The sequence below is a fragment of the Silurus aristotelis genome, assembly GCF_946808225.1.
Source record: "Silurus aristotelis genome assembly, chromosome: 26".
Lineage (NCBI taxonomy): Eukaryota > Metazoa > Chordata > Actinopteri > Siluriformes > Siluridae > Silurus > Silurus aristotelis.
This window is the reverse complement of record NC_139599.1, coordinates 9557294-9575039: the sequence shown is the minus strand read 5'-3', so window position 1 is coordinate 9575039 and position 17746 is coordinate 9557294. Positions and strand designations below refer to the sequence as shown.

General features: G+C 41.1%; 1 protein-coding gene across 1 annotated transcript in view; it reads right to left on the bottom strand.

The window, feature by feature from the left end:
- LOC310720668 (uncharacterized protein) overlaps positions 1–17746 on the bottom strand; it is a gene marked incomplete at its 5' end in the record, with an annotated part of 579035 nt that overhangs the window by 559831 nt on the left and 1458 nt on the right. Inside the window, one exon of the mRNA XM_083531443.1 lies at positions 13848–14635. Coding sequence (XP_083387569.1) covers positions 13848–14635 — 788 coding nt within the window. The remainder of the gene's footprint in view (positions 1–13847; positions 14636–17746) is intronic.

Below are 17746 nucleotides of genomic sequence, written 5' to 3'. Positions count from 1 at the left end.
AGGGACACCTTCAGTGACCTAACTATTGCCTACAACTACACATCACTTATTGTAAAAAATAATGTTTTCCTTTTTGGGGATCATATGCAAGTGTTAAAAATACTTAGATTATTTATTTATTTATTTATTTATTTATTTATTTATTTATTTATTGATTTATTGATTTATTTTTATTGATTTATTTTTTTTTTATCTTGAGGCATGGCTCCAATAACACCAGTTACCACCATGCACTAAATGTGGAAGACCCAGCTAAGTCTTGCCTGTTGTCCACTGCTGCCTCCTGGTGGAAAAATTGCTGCCTCATTACCCCTCAAAATAATCAGAATTTTGCCCCAAGGTCTCATTAAACCACTCTGTTTTCATCCTTCAGACCTGACAGTGGAAACCTCCTTTAGGACAGCTTCTTGTAATGTGTGAGTTTGTGAGAACTTGTGAGTCTGAGAAGGTGAAAGAGGGATGTGAAATGGATGTACAGACTTCCTGGTGTTAACAGATTCTATGAGGTTATCCCCACTCGCATACATAAGAGGGGCATGCACAAATGCAGAGCTTCACAAGGGACAGATGGAGCGCAGTTCCACATGAGCAGTGCCAACTACAGGGGGCAGATATGCACCGGACTGACTGACAGCTTAGCCCCAGGGACAAATTCAAGCCCTTGGAGTGTTCTTTCCAGACAGAAATAAAGAATGCAGCCAAAGGAAATACAAATTCTAAAAATGGTTAAGGAAAGTGGCTGTGAAAGACATGCAATTGATAGAAAAATGTGACCACCAAAAAGGTCTTTAATATTGACCCCCAGAAGCGACCAATATGCATGCAATATGCAATATACCAGTCCCTTTATCTAATACAATTTTAAACAGATATTGAATTAGTGTTAAGTTTTTAGATTTTGGTGAAGAGTGCTACCATGTCAACAATTTCCTGTAGATATTCATTTCGGTTGAGAGTTGCTTATTGTGAAGTCTATAGCATATGATTTCCATAATTTCTATACTCATAAAATGATTCTGTAAGCCCTTATGGTTGTTGGACCAAGTACAGTGATGTACTGGAGGAGACTACAAATAGACCAGCATAGTGCAACAACAGGAAATAAGTGATTTTGTTGGTGGACCATTTTTAGCGCAGCAAAGATCAATCATAATATCTGTTGATCTTATGGTGATACTTATGGTTATTCCACTATGACACATACTGTCATATCAAGGGTGCCTAAACTGTCTCTAATTAATGAAGTTTGCAAAATTGAAAGCGAAATGTTTATTTCAAGGAAAGAAATATTACATATAAATACTTGCGACAGTAAGTACAACACAATAAAATAATTCATAACACAATTCAAAACCCCAAATTAGCATTAGGTAGCAGCTAACATAACTTACATGTACTCTACAGATATCAGAGACCTACTGCAGTACATTTTTTCTTTTTTTTATTTAACAGAAAATGCAGAATTACTAAATACAAAATAAGGAATAAACTGTTATAAAAACAATTAAATATTAAAATTGTAAAAAAATATATATATATTAAATATGAATATTCATTTATTGACAAAAAACATAAATAAATGTATAATACATATCTCTCATAATTTTTTTAGTCCACCAAAGCAGAGTGTACATGAATCCATGTCCATACAACTTCTCTGAGATGATAGAAATGAGATGATAAAATTTAAAACTAATGCTCTAAAGATACATTGGATCACACGTTATGTTTTAGCCCTCTGGTTTTCATTAGAACAAAACTGTGCAGCAAAAACATCTTCCTTCTAGACAGCTATTCTGAAACCCCACTGGCTCATCTAATGACATCTCATAATTTACAGTTCATAGTAGTTTATAAAGTGATTCTATACAGCTAGAGGGCCTGGTAATGTAACACAGAATTTAGATGTGCTTGTAAATAAAGCACAAATTTAAGAAGATTATTTTGCAGATTAAATTATGATGACTCTTTTATATATATGTATAGAAAAAAAAAACATTTGTTCACCTAAAAGATCTTTTAAATAAATCTTTTAAATAGAAAACTCACTTATGCTATTGTATGCCATGACTTAAAAAATCTGGAGCACAGACACTTCTTATCTCTGTGATTTATCACATATACAGACAACTTTATCTGTGAATGCAATAAAAGTAATGCCAAAATCTTTAAATAAATCATGTTTATGATGAGAAATGATTAATTAATGATTTTTTTCAGCATTACCTACATCAATATCTGTCTCATCAACTAAGGTGAAATTGGTTGGCGTGACTAACTACGGAAGCTCCTATGACATCACGTCTGCCTTTGACAGACAGGTCGACCTGTGACTAGGCTTCACCCCACCTTTATCACTCAGGTACTGAGTAGCACTGCAGGTGCTAAGGACGGCTCAGACACATTCAGTCTATAAAATTGCACAAAAGTGTGTGGCCTTGCCCAACTTGCTGCCGCACAAATATATCTTGAACAGAAACTCCCCTAAGTAGGGCTGATGATGTCGCCATGCCCCTTGTAGAGTGGGCCCTCAAACCCTCAGGGGCTTGAGAACCTCTGCATTTATATGCTGGAGATTTAGCATTTGCAATTCAGGGGGACAGCCGCCGACGTGACAACGGCTTCCCCCTGTGAGGAGCAGCCATAAACACAAACAGCGGTTCATTCTTCCTGAAGCATACATAAGACGATACATATGAAGTGATACATACTGTGCATATGCACTGGGCATAACAAACTCAACCTCTGATCCTCCAAAGAACAGAATGGAGGAGGGTGGTAAACTGTAAGTTCTGCAATAGGATATCAATAACCGAAGTCAACCACTTCAGGTTGAAAAGCCGGATTAGGACAAAAGGAAACTTTTGGAAAGCTATCTGGTCTGGGTGCAGATGATAAATCTGAAGGCCATGGCTGACCTACTAATAGTTGAACTATCTCAGCGACCCAGTGTCTGGATGGCCAACATGGAGCTATCAATATCAGTGACAAGCTTCTTTCACTCTGACTAGGATGGGGAAAATTGAGATCAGATGAGGAAATGCCTATAAAAGGATGTTTGGCCATGGGTGGGCTAAAGCATCCACACCCAACGATGCATCTTCATCCTTTAGAGAGAAGGGCAGAGGACATTTAGAGTTTTCCTGTGAGGTAAAAAGATCTACCGCAGCCCGTCCGTACTTCTGCCATATCTGCTTCACCACTTGGGAGTGAAGTTTCCATTCCTTGTACAGAGGGTTTCCCTTAAACAATAAATTTGCTACCCTGTTCAACATCCCTGGAATCTGAGTCGCCAAGATGGATAAATGTCTTGTGTTGCAACACATTATCAGCTTTTTTGTTAACTGATGCAACTAAAGGGAGCGTGGATTTCTTCCTCATTCTCTTTGCAGGCAGAGAGAGGAGGATGGAGAACACTTGTGTCTCAAGTCGTGTTCTTCTTTCGTTCTTCGGTATAAGGCAGATGATTTCTAGTGGCCGCAAACTAATGCTTCCAGCCATGGTCCAGAGCAATCCGAACTCGAACGCTGGCCAACATGCTGCCCGCTGAAAGAAGGACTCACACTCCTCAACCTATTGGTCTCTCTATCACTGCTGCAGCAAAGCCCTGTTGCTCTGGCTGAGAGAGTGGTCACAGTGTTTGCTTGCCTGGTAAACAGAGGCTAAATGCTTCATCCTCTTTTTTCCTGAGGGTGATGAATTCTCCAATTTTTTCAAAAGCTGGAACAAACAGACCTTTAGCAGGGTTATAGTCTGCATCCATCACCTCCTCTTTCTGTGTGTTGCCCAAGCCTGAATGCTCTCTCATCTGACACAGCAAGCTCATCCTGAACCATGCCATGGGATGAGCACAGAACAAGTTCATTCACCACACATATTTCATCCCAGAGTGCTGGGTTGGGTATTGCCATGGTGAGTTGTTGCCCCATCTCCTCCATAATTTCTGCCTGGTGCGCTGAAAATAAAGTAACAGTGTTTAAGGAGCACACTGACTGTGTACTGTGTGCGTACTTGTATATCCTCTGATAGATGGACGCCGGGAGTTGCTCCATCTTGCTCGGCAGTGAAATTTAAAAGAAAGCAAAAATAGAGTGCCGATTCGAAAGGACAAGACCAATGGCAAGACATCTCCTAGTATGCCGTGCTCGCTACACACTTTGCTTACTGTCTGCCTAAGAGGCCATGATACCCGCAGCGACTGTTGGGCTTGAAAGAGAGAATTGTCTTTCTCCTCCTCATCCTCATCCTCCATTTCTGCAAAATCTAGGCGGTCAGAGTTAGCATTGGCCTCTGTATACTCATCACCTCGGCCATCCTCCTCTTTCATGAGAAGTTTCTAAAAAACAGAGGTGTCTTGTTTGTGGATTCTGCCTTCATCATGTCTGCCCAGCTTGTGGTAGCTCATGACTGATATTCAGTAGCTGTAGATTGCTCACTCAACACAATCCTGTACGACTGATTTCTCATTCGGTGGTAGAATCTAATGATGACTGGCTTGTTGAACAGTTTAGCGAAAACCAGTAGAAAGTTGTTAGAGGTCGATCTGAGCGAGAAAGGTCAGACAGGGCCAAGTCACAATTTGACCTGTCTGTCAAAGACAGACATGGTGTCAAAGCAGCTACCATAGTTGGGCACACCCAAAACGATTCCCATTGTGAAACACTGAGCAGAGTTTAAAAATATGGCCTTAATTTTAACTCTAGCTCAACTCTAACTATAGGCATGCCATAAACCTAGCTAAAACTGAAGCCCAGCTATTTATTGCTGTAGGGGCATGAATATGTTCCAACCCAACGGACAAATGGAATCTTTTGAGAGTGAAAGTACATTTATGTTCAAATGGACTTATGTGGCTGCTGAAGTGATGTGCCAGGGTAGATTTACCATGGTTGGTATACATGTTTCCTGTGGTGCAGATTGTGTCATCCACACTTTGCATATCCACACACACACATACCACTTGTTCCACCCCCAAAAAAAATCCTAGAATTTGCTCCTGGTGCAAGGCCAGAAGAAAAAAGGAAAATTATGGAATCGGTATGATCATGGTATTTATACCATTTAAAACATCCAGGTTCTGTAGTGCATTTATAGACGATGCTGTTGGTGAGGTCTTGGCATCAACGCATACACAAAGGTAGTGTATCGAAGTGATTCTCACTGCACCTGACTGTTGTGCCTGAGGAACTAAAAAAACAACATAAGGGTCAACAATTTAGGCCAGTAATCTTATTCTTCTGTTGAAGTGATCATTTGCAAAGTTTTATTAAAGTACATTTTCATGAATTAGAAACAGAACAGACACAGTAATATAGTTAAATATTCCAATTCTACTGAAAACATTTTGGAGGCATGTCCATAAAGAAAAATTTTATGTCTAATTTTAAGTTTGGTTTAGCTAATTAAGAAATGCTACAGGAAAGGGACTTTTTCACTCTTTTACATACAATTATCTATGATACAAAAAAAAATTCATGAATTCATTTAATGTTGTCAGGAACATTCAGTTTTATTGTACAGAAAATATGGTAGATAAAAGTCTTGGAACGGGAAACCACTAGCTGTCAGAACAAAAAAAAAATCATAGACAAATACTGTAGGATCAAACCATTTAGATGAACTCAGGAACAGCATCTACTGTGTGTGTGTGTGTGTGTGTGTGTGTGTGTGTGTGTGTGTGTGTGTGTGTGTGTGTGTGTGTGTGTGTTTGTGTGTGTCTGTCTGTCTGTGTGTCTGTGTGTCTGTGTGTCTGTCTGTGTGTATGTGTGTATGTGTGTGTTTGTATGTGTGCTGATGTGTCACCACGGCACGTGGCACACCCCAGGATTAGACAGTTCCAGCATAGCGAGATGTGATTGATGAGCCCATTCCAAATGTTTTCTCATCGAAGTCAGTGGGAGTTAGAGTTGCCTTTGCGCATCTTAATACCCAACATAACATTAGTGTCGGATTCCCAGGGCTAGCCACCGCTTGGAGAGTTTCATTAGTCACCCCTCTGTGGTGCAAAAACTTACCCGTGGCTTCAGGACATATAGAAAAGCAGGAAAAATGGAGAGGGAGGACAGGGGGGCATTAAATGATCATCACTGTGTTCAGAGATTCCCCACCGTTCAGGATCTCAAAGAAAGAAGGAAAGAATAAAAGGAAAAACTTGGTCCTCCCCTGCTTCTTAAATGAGTGTTATGGAAAACATTACAGGCCCTAAATGTTTTAAACACAGGTTTTATACACAGGAAAGATTTATGGGATTCTATTAAAAGTTAAACTTTTTGTTTTAAAAAAGTGTTGAAAAATATAAATGTCTTTCCACCCCTTTTTCTCAGTTTTTAAATATACATTACAAATGCTTTTATAATGTATTGATCAGTTGATTATTTTTTTATCTAAATGAATTTTTGCATGCTAAGAAGCTCTGACCATGAAAATAGCAAATCCATTTCTTAACTCCCTGTTCCTAAACAGCTCTGATGCAATTATACCCCCACATCTGCAGGGGGCTCCCTTCTCCTTAGAGTCCAGTGCTCCTCGTTCACGCTTAATCAATCATGGTGCGTGGGTAATGACTCCCTACTGCTCCCCTAATGTCTTCTGGCAGGAGGCAGCGCCGTGAGCGCCGAGCTCACGCAGCCACACATATGGCCGCTGCGAGTGAGTGACAGGACCCCTTTTGTGCACTACAGAAGCCATCAGTGGTGCATACACAGACACAAGCATGAGGACACACACACGCCGGCGGCAAGAGTTAGAAAAGGAGGAGGGAGTGAAGTGCCGCTTGGCCGGCTCTTCTTCTTCTGCTTTCTCTTTTCATTTCTCCAAGTGAGATGTCAAGAACAATACAAGGAGATTGAAATTATATGATTCAAAACTGATTTAGGCATAATTTATGCCAGTGCTTTGCCTCATTATAGAGTTATTGTTTTATATATATTTTAAATATTAAAATGTATTTTACTAATATGTATACAAATTAACAATTGGAATGTATGATTCATACATTTCAGATGAAATTATAAAAATTAAAAAAAATTCTAAATCTTAATTTTCTAAAACTTATAAATAACTTGCATGCCACATAACTTTGGAGATTGAATGGGTAATACATAATACAAAAATGTAACATTTGCTTCAAGAAAGTAAGGAAAACTTGCAAAGAAAAAAAAAGAAAAGAAAACAGAAAAGATTTAAGCACATCCATGAGACGCAAACACTGGCCAATCTGATCTGATTGCAGAAAAGATCTACTGCATCACACATTGCTGAAAAAGTTAATGCTGGCTCTGATATGATGGCGCCAGGACCCACAGAGCATTACAGATTGCTGTGGGACTGCTTAGCTATAGACTGATCAGAGTGTCAATGCTTAACTCAGCTTAACTGTTCATATAAAAAAAAACATCTACAATGAGCATATGAGCATCAGGGATTTAAGCTTCCTGTTGTGCAAACAATTCACACCTTTATTAACAATTTATACAAAGATAAAAATTTACAGCACAACAAACTCTAATTTAAACATAAAAGGCTTAAAAAAAAAATGGAAATAAAAACTGCACATTTCTAAAGCCATAGTGTCTACTTTCATATGAGTTATTAGATATGAATGTGAATTGTAGCATTTTAACTGTACGGGAGGAAAAAAGATTTTAAAATAAAATGTTCAATGTTTAAAATAATGTCTGTCCAGTTTAGTCACAATTAACTATTTGGGTGGCCAAAGCATTGTTAAGCTAAGCCCAAATAAATTAATTTTTATCTCTTATAGCAATGTTGGCTAATCCACAGGGGCAGGAGAAGCAGAAACATTTAACAACTGTATATCTTATATATTCTGGTAATATTTATATTATCATAACAGTGTACTTTTTTGTAGCTTTCAAATAAAATGTCATGTATTTCCTGAATAAATACAATTTAAGAATACAAATACAATTGAAGAAGTTAACTCTGCTTGGTAGTTTGTCTCTTTCACATTCACTGTTGATTTGTTTACTGTAAATAAATTACTGAACAAATTATTAAATGTTTTGGTTGATTTAGTCAGGGTTTATGTGAGTAATTTCTAATAAAATTATAATCTTAAAAAGTTAGCATTTGAAGTAATTAGAAAAAAACATGATCAAAACAAATTATTATTTTACAGTGTAGCCTAGCTAATGACTTTACTTGTTTTAAACAAGTGGCCGTGGTTAAGAAGTAATAACAAGAAGGGCTAGTTTAATTAATATGCACATTTAATTAAATATATAAAAGTACTGATAACAGGTTTTGTATAAATAATAAAGTTAGACATTATATTTGTTTCAAATGCATTTTAGTTTTTCTGAAAGATGGAGGAAAGGAGGCCAGGGGTCTCCAATATAAATTTTGCCTAGGGCCTCCAAATGTTCTGATAACAGGTTTGCTAGATTGAGTTTAAAAAGTACTATCATAATATTTACATAATTTGGCAGAAACCCTTATTAAATCAACTTACATTAACCTTAATTAAACAACTGAGTAGTTCATGTTTAGCACCTAGTAAACACTTGGTCAAAACATTTGTTTAGAAGTCTCCACCATTCATCAATTCACCACTCAGATACCACTGACAACTGACAATGGATTATCAATGTGTCTGCAAAGTAAGAGAATTTAGGACTGATGTCCATTCATCACAATTAAAAAAATCTAAATCTAAATCCATTCAATAACATTCTGCTTCGCTGTTTGTTGGATGTGAAACCTCTTATCTTAAATTTGTTTGTGTTTATGTCATTATTAATACATTCAACTTTCTTCAATGGTTATAAAGCCAAATTAGCTGTTTCCCTCTCATTTACGTCATAAGACATTATGCAGAATTTACTTACTTTTTACTAATGTTCATGTGTAGAGGTTGATTAGAGTTTAGTTTTACAGACTTGTTGGTGCTAAAATAGAGTTCATAGAATGGCCAATATTATTTTATGTTTAGCCTTTTTTGTATAAAGGCTTTTGACTGAATTAATTAAAATCGTATTGCTCTTTTTTTTTTTCTTTTTTTTTTTAGCTTTTTTAGTTTTTAAACAAAAGCTAGAAAACCTATTCAGGCTATGGATACACACTTAACATATTTTCCTACGTGAGCTTGCTAGCTCCCAGTCGCTTGAGAGATGCACGAGATATAGCTCTAACTTCCTCCATTTGTTGACTGCTGTAATTCTGTGTGTGAAAGAGTTACCTCACTTGCATCTAATGATTCAAAACTGCTGCTACTGTTGTGGGGTCATTTTGGTTCTAATCCATTTTCCTGTACCACACTTTACTGGTGTATCAAATTAAAAGCTAAAAAGCCTTTTGACTTACATCTAGAATATGCTGTGGTGTGTTTCATGTTGTTCTGCCCCACTATGAGCCATGAGCTGTCTTTAACTGGTAATGAAAGTCTTGTGGACATTCCTAAATGCTTATTTTTTCACTCTTGCATGCTTTAAATTACACACCATAGGTACACACCTCAACTTCACTGGAGTACAGACTGTAGCATTTAGGGTTCTGTAGATTCACAAATTCTGTAGATTCTGTCTTTTACAAATGCCTAAACAGTCAGCTCTCTTTGTTTCAATTTCAGGATATATTTCAGATCTCAATCAGTGGCTTATGAGTGAGTGAATGAATAAGTGCTTGAGCAAGTAAGAGTGTATTTATTTATTTGTTTTTTTGTTTACAGTCATTATTAATTCATTTTCATTTTATTACAAAAAAATTATCTGTTGTAAATGAAAGATTCAAATTAAAATTTGCAATTAATGATTGCAAACTAAGTTAAATTTATTATTGTATTTTATTAATTTTGTATTTTTGGTTGTTTTTTGCAGGGTCTGCACCTTAATGTGTTAGCATTATTAATCTTTCACAAATCCAGGGAATCTTTATTACATGTTTATCTTTAAAAAGTAATGAACAATACTGTTGCATAAAGTGTGTCTTATTGAAGTGACACAATAAGGTGTTTTGAAAAAGTCCATACCAACCAGTGAGGATTGTTATGCAGCAGGGACTGGCAAAAGCCCATCTGTCCAGCCAAAAGGCCGGCTGATTTATGTTTCACGCTTCTTGCTGCTGCCACACTCCACATCTTTTATCTTTCTCTCTTCAGTGACAGTGAAGTAGTTTTGGCTTTCAAAGAGCAATCCATCATCTGTTTAGCATGCCTCATCAACGCTGGATACATTGTAGTGCTAACACCAAGGTTGGGTGTTTTATGTTTGCAATGCCATATGGGTAAGGTATATGAAGCAGAACCCAATTAAAAAGAATAACACTGCATTTATAACAACTACTTTGTATACTTGTATACAATAACAAATGCCCTTAGTTTAAATATGAACAACACCATACAGAAACAAAGTAGAAGGATCATGATTTTTTTTGTTTCATTATTTGCAAATCAAAATGTAAGTGCTATATTTTAATTTTGAACTTTTGATGTATGTTTAATATCATGTGTAAAGTTCAAAGCCAAGTACCAGTACTGGCACACCTGATCTTAACATGCCTTAATATGAATAATAATGTTAAATTGTAATACAATGCTAGCTTTATAATTGTTATTGATATAACTGATATAGTTAGAAGATATGATGCAGTTAGAACAATGAAAGATTATTAAGGTTATACAGTATTTCTAAAAAGTTTCTAAAAGTCAATGACAATGTTGTTCACGCAACTTCAGATACTTCCCTCTGAATAATTAATGAATTTACAAATACCTTTTACTAAGAAACTCATGAAACCATAACATAGAATATTTTTTTAGCATTTATTAACCGGCTCAGTTGTTGCCTATAGATATCTATTATAGTGTTTAAAGAAAGTCTCATTGTCTCAAATCCAAATAATTGTCTTTCACATATATGCAGGTGTGAGTAGTAATTAAGCTGTAAAAAAAAAAAAAGAAAAATAAATAAAATTGATTAATTTAATTTGAATCCCAGGAATGGTAACAGCCAAGTTGCATTTAGACTCAATTAGAATGGACCACAAAGTAGCATTACTGCAGAATAATTAAATAGCATCTGGATTTGAAAAAACACTGATGCTGCAAGTTGAACCTAAAAGCTGCATGTACCCTAAAATGCCATCACTCACTCAATGAGGCCTTCGTCTGCTATCCTCAGTTCACAGCACAGCTAGCTGATTCAATTAATGTTCTTTTCCTTCCCTCTGCTTCACCGCAGTTTAATAGCGATTCTATAAGGAGCTCCCTCAATGTTCCATGAAATTGGGCCAGATTGTGGCGTCGTTTAATTAAGGCAATCCTTGTTGCTTTGAAATTGCTTCTCATGTAATTATTTCTTCTTCTCCACTTTCATTTGCTTTTTTTTTAAACCTTTACCCCACTTTTCTTACACACCTACAGTACATTCTCAGGAACCAGGTACTAAACTTTTTTGTTACTTTGATTCTTTTTTTGTTGTTTAATTTTACCAGTGTACAGCTGGTACAGAATCTGTACTAGCAAATCCCAGACACTGTTTAGCTCTTGGGAAAGACCCTCAAACTGGATTATTCTTCACTTGTAATTCCTAAGAGAGTCTTCTAAATGACATAAAAAACAGCTTAATAAGTTAAAAAATCTAATTTATTTATTTTAAGAATTAATCACCCATAATAACAATGACAAACTGTTGAACATTCTTGATGAGAAAGTATTTTTTCTGGGCCCCCAAAATAAAACTTTTTATTTTTTATTAAAACTTTTTAAAGATTTTCATTAAATATATCTATTGCTTGACAAGACCCCTAACCGGTCTGGGATGGATTACTAATTGTCCTCCATGTTATTGGAGGGTCCCACTAGAGTTAGTAAAATGCGGATTCTCTTGTGTAAAATGACTTGGAAAAAAATTGGAGCATTTTTTTTTTTTTAACCTTTAGAGATTTTTGTACTGTTTTCAAATGTCCATCCATCCATCTTCTCCCGCTTATCCGATGCCGGGTCGCGGGGGCAGCAGTCTAAGCAAAGATGCCCAGACTTCCCTCTCCCTAGACACTTCTTCCAGCTCTTCCAGGGGGACACCAAGGCGTTCCCAGGCCAGCCGGGAGACATAGTCTCTCCAGCGTGTCCTAGGTCTTCCCCGGGGTCTCCTCCCAGTGGGACGCGCCCGGAACACCTTCCCAGGAAGGCGTCCAGGAGGCATCCGGAACAGATGCCCGAGCCACCTCAGCTGACCCCTCTCGATGTGGAGGAGCAGCGGATCTACTCCGAGCTCCTCCCGAGTGACTAAGCTTCTCACCCTATCTCTAAGGGATCGCCCAGCCACCCTGCGGAGGAAGCACATTTCGGCCGCCTGTATCCGGGATCTTGTCCTTTCGGTCATGACCCAGAGCTCATGACCATAGGTGAGAGTAGGAACGTAGATTGACCGGTAAATCGAAAGTTTCGCCTTGCGGCTCAGCTCCTTCTTCACCACGACAGACCGGTACATCGACCGCATTACTGCAGAAGCTGCACCGATCCGTCTGTCAATCTCCCGTTCCACCCTTCCCTCACTCGTGAACAAAACCCCAAGATACTTAAACTCCTCCACTTGCGGCAGGAACTCCCCACCAACCTGAAGTGGGCAAGCCACCCTTTTCCGACTGAGGACCATGGCCTCGGATTTGGAGGTGCTAATTCTCATCCCAGCCGCTTCACACTCGGCTGCAAACCGTCCCAGTGCATGCTGAAGGTCCTGGTCTGATGAAGCCAACACGACAACATCATCTGCAAAGAGCAAAGACGAAATCGTGTCGTCACCAAACCGGACACCCTCCGACCCCTGGCTGCGCCTAGAAATTCTGTCCATAAAAATTATGAACAGAACCGGTGACAAAGGGCAGCCCTGCCGGAGTCCAACATGCACCGGGAACAAGTCTGACTTACTGCCGGCAATGCGAACCAAGCTCCTGCTTCGGTCATACAGGGACCGGACAGCCCTTAGTAAAGGGCCCCCGACCCCATACTCCCGGAGCACCCTCCACAGGCCGCCGCGAGGGACACAGTCGAATGCCTTTTCCAAATCCACAAAGCACATGTGGACTGGTTGGGCAAACTCCCATGAACCCTCCAGCACCCTGTAGAGGGTATAGAGCTGGTCCAGTGTTCCACGGCCTGGACGAAAACCACATTGTTCCTCCTGAATCCGAGGTTCTACTATCGGCCGTATTCTCCTCTCCAGTACCCTGGCATAGACTTTCCCAGGTAGGCTGAGAAGTGTGATCCCCCTATAGTTGGAACACACCCTCCGGTCCCCCTTCTTAAAAAGAGGGACCACCACCCCGGTCTGCCATTCCAGAGGCACTGTCCCCGACCGCCACGCGATGCTGCAGAGGCGTGTCAGCCAAGACAGCCCCACAACATCCAGAGACTTGAGGTACTCAGGGCGGATCTCATCCACCCCCGGTGCCCTGCCACCGAGGAGTTTCTTTACTACCTCGGTAACTTCAGCTTGGGTGATGGACGAGTCCGCCTCTGAGCCCTCAGCCTCTGCTTCCTCAATGGAAGATGTGACGGCGGGATTGAGGAGATCCTCGAAGTATTCCTTCCACCGTCCAACGACATCCCCAGTTGAGGTCAACAGCTCCCCACCTCTACTGTAAACAGCATTGGTGGGGCACTGCTTTCCCCTCCTGAGGCGCCGGACGGTTTGCCAGAATCTCTTCGAGGCCAGCCGATAGTCCTTCTCCATGGCCTCACCGAGCTCCTCCCAGGCCCGAGTTTTTGCCTCGATAACCACCCGGGCTGCAGTTCGCTTGGCCTGCCGGTACCCGTCAGCTGCCTCAGGAGTCCCACAAGCCAACCAGGCCAGGTAGGACTCCTTCTTCAGCTTGACGGCATCCCTTACTTCCGGTTTCCACCACCGGGTTCGGGGATTGCCGCCTCGACAGGCACCGGAGACCTTACTGCCACAGCTCCGAGCGGCCGCTTCGACAATGGAGGTGGAGAACATGGTCCACTCGGACTCAATATCTCCGGCCTCCCTCGGGATCTGGTCAAAGCTCCGCCGGAGGTGGGAGTTGAAGATCTCGCTGACAGGAGGCTCGGCCAAACGTTCCCAGCAGACCCTCACAGTACGCTTGGGTCTGCCGAGTCTGTCCAGCTTCCTCCCCCGCCATCGGATCCAACTCACCACCAGGTGGTGATCAGTTGACAGCTCCGCCCCTCTCTTTACCCGAGTGTCCAAGACATACGGCCGCAGGTCAGATGAAACGACCACAAAGTCGATCATCGACCTGCGGCCTAGGGTGTCCTGGTGCCACGTGTACTGATGGACACCCTTATGCTTGAACATGGTGTTCGTTATGGACAAACTGTAACTAGCACAGAAGTCCAATAACTGAACACCGCTCGGGTTCAGATCAGGGGGGCCGTTCCTCCCAATCACGCCCCTCCAGGTGTCACTGTCGCTGCCCACGTGTGCATTGAAGTCTCCTAGTAGAACGACGGAGTCCCCAGTCGGAGCACTGTCCAGCACCCCTCCCAGAGACCCCAAGAAGGCCGGGTACTCTATACTGCCGTTTGGCCCGTAGGCACACACGACAGTGAGAGACCTATCCCCGACCCGTAGGCGCAGGGAAACGACCCTCTCGTTCACCGGGGTAAACTCCAACACATGGCGGCTGAGCTGGGGGGCTATAAGCAAACCCACACCAGCCCGACGCCTTTCACCATGGGCAGCTCCAGAGTTGTAAAGAGTCCATCCTCTCTCGAGGAGTGTGGTTCCAGAGCCCAGGCCGTGCGTAGAGGTGATCCCGACTATCTCTAGTCGGAACCTCTCAACCTCACCTACAATCTCAGGCTCCTTCCCCGCCAGCGAGGTGACATTCCACGTCCCTAGAGCTAGCTTCCGTGTCCAGGGATCGGGTTGTCGAGGCCTCCACCTTCGACTGCTGCCCGATCCTCTTAGCACCGGCCCCTTACGGTCCCTCCTGCAGGTGGTGAGCCCACTGGAAGGCGGCCCCACGTCGCTCCTTCGGGCTGAGCCCGGCCGGACCCTGTGGGGGAAGGCCCGGCCACCAGGCGCTCGCATACGAGCCCCAACCCCGGGCCTGGCTCCAGGGTGGGGCCCCGGCTGCGCCATACCGGGCGACGTCACGGTCCCTGATGTAGTATCTCTCATAAGGGGTTTTGAACCGCTCTTAGTCTGACCCGTCGCCCAGGACCTGTTTGCCTTGGGAGACCCTACCAGGGGCATATAGCCCCGGACAACATAGCTCCTAGGGTCATTCGAGTACTCAAACCCCTCCACCACGTTAAGGTGGCAGTTCAAGGAGAGGTGTTTTCAAATGTATTAAATATAAAGCTTTGTTCATTTTTGTGTTTCTTTTTTTATTCCTTATAACCCCTTATCCATGCTAATATCATTACAAAAATAAATAAACTTTAAACTAATATTTTTTTGCCTAAGCAATCCTGTTAAGAAATTGAAATATTCACATATCAAGCGAAAACACCACTTATTTAATATTACTAATGTAAAGTATTTATTTAATGGAGTAGTGATTGAATGTGTGTCTATTGTTGAAAGCACTATATAAATAAATAAAGAAAAAGTTTTTGCTTATATTTCAGCAAAACTGTATGCCTCATTTAATATGTGATTGAAACAAATATTCTTAGTATTGAATTAAATTTTTTAGACTATTAAATGTTCAGTTGAAAAAAAAAGATTAAAACAATAGTGCTATCTGCTGGAAAAAATCAAGAACGTGTACTGTACAAACTTAAACAACCTGATAGATTTGTATATGTTACATACTGTTTTTAAATTCGATTGCCATAGTGTGTTTGTTCAGGTATTATGTGTGGCCCAGAAATGCTTTATTTGACCAGATATTACAAATTACAATGTATAGATTACATTTAATCGGATCATGTACTCTTGATTATCATTATTACATGAATTAGGAAGTAAACCCAGCCATTAGGAATGCACAAGCCAGTTCACTCTTAGGGGCAGGTCCCATCCCCAGATAAATGGGGAGAGTTGCGTTAGGAGGGGCATCCAGCATAAAACATGTGCCAAATCAAATATGTGGATCACGAATCAGAAATTCATACTGAATCGGGCAAGGCCCAGGTTACCAACGACCGCCACAGGTATTGTTAGCCAACAGGGTACCAGTGGAAATTGGGCTACTGTTGGCCGAAGGTGGAGAAGTAGAGGAGGAAGACGTCTACAGAGATGGCAGGAAAAGGAAAAGTGGAGGAGAGTGGAAGTTCAGGTTGGTATTTTAAATGTTGGTACTATGACTGGTAAAGGGAGAGAGGTAGCTGATATGATGGAGACGAGACAGGTAGATATGTTGTGTGTTCAGGAGACCAAGTGGAAAGGGAGTAAGGCCAGGAATATTGGAGGTGGGTTTACACTGTTCTATCATGGTGTGGATGGAAAATGAAATGGTGTAGGGGTGATTCTGAAGGAAGAGTACAGTAAGAGTGTATTGGAGGTGAAGAGAGTTTCTGATAGGGTTATGACCATGAAGCTGGAAGTTAAAGGTGTGATGATAAATGTAATCAGTGTCTATGCTCCACAAGTGGGTTGTGAGGTGGTGAAGAAGAAAAGAATCTGGATTGAATTAGATGGTAGAAGGTGTACCTAGGAATGAATGATTGGTGATTGGGGCAGACTTTAATGGCCATGTTGGTGAAGGGAACACAGGTGATGAGGAGGTGATTGGTAGGTATGGCTTCAAGGAAAGGAATATGGAAGGGCAGATGGTGGTACATTTTGCTAACAGGATGGAAATTGCAGTGGTAAATACTTATTTCAAGAAGAAGGAGGATCATAGGGTGACGTATAAGAGTGGAGGAAGGTGCACACAGGTGGATTATGTTCTATGTAGGAAATGCAACCTGAAGGAGACTCTAAGGTGTTGGTGGGGGACAGTGTGGACAGCATTGGATAATGGTCTGTAGGATGGTTTTGGAGGTGAAGAGGAGGAGAGTGAGGACTGAAAGCAGAATGAGATGGTAAAAACTAAGGGAGGTATACTGTAGTATGAGATTCAGGGACGAGGACAGACAGGGGCTCGGTGGTGGTGAAGAGGTGCTGAATGATTGGGCAACTACTGCAGAAGTGATAAGGAAAACAGCTAGAAAGGAATTTGGTGTGACATCTGGAAATAGAAAGAAAGACAAAGAGACATGGTGGTGGAATGAGGAAGTGCAAAAAAGCATAAAGAGAAAGAGGTTGGCAAAACAGAATTGGGATCTACAGAGTGATGAGAAAAGTAGGCAGAAGCAAAAGGAGATGCAGCAGCAGGTGAAGAGGGATGTGGTGAAAGCCAAGGAAAAGGCATATGAGGAGCTGTATGTGAAAGAAGAAGAAAAGGATTTGTATCAATTGGCCAGGCAAAGGGTGGGAAGGGTGGGAAGGGTGTGCTGAAAGTTAGAGAAATAAAGGATGGAGATGAAAATGTGTTGACTAGTGAGGAGAGTGTGTTGAGAAGATGGAGGGAGTATTTTGAGCAGCTAATGAACAAGGACAATGAAAAAGAGAGAAGGTTGGATGGTGTGGGGATGGTGAAGCAGGATGTAGATAGGATTAGTAAGGAGGAAGTGAGAGCAGCAATGAAGAGGATGAAGAGTGGAAAGTCGGGTGGACCAAATGATATACTGGTAGAAGCATGGAGATGTTTAGGAAAGATGGCAGTGGAGTTTTTAACCAGGTTGTTCAACAAGATTTTGGAAGGTGAAAGGGATGCCTGAGGAAGGGAAAAGGAGTGTGCTGGTACAGATCTT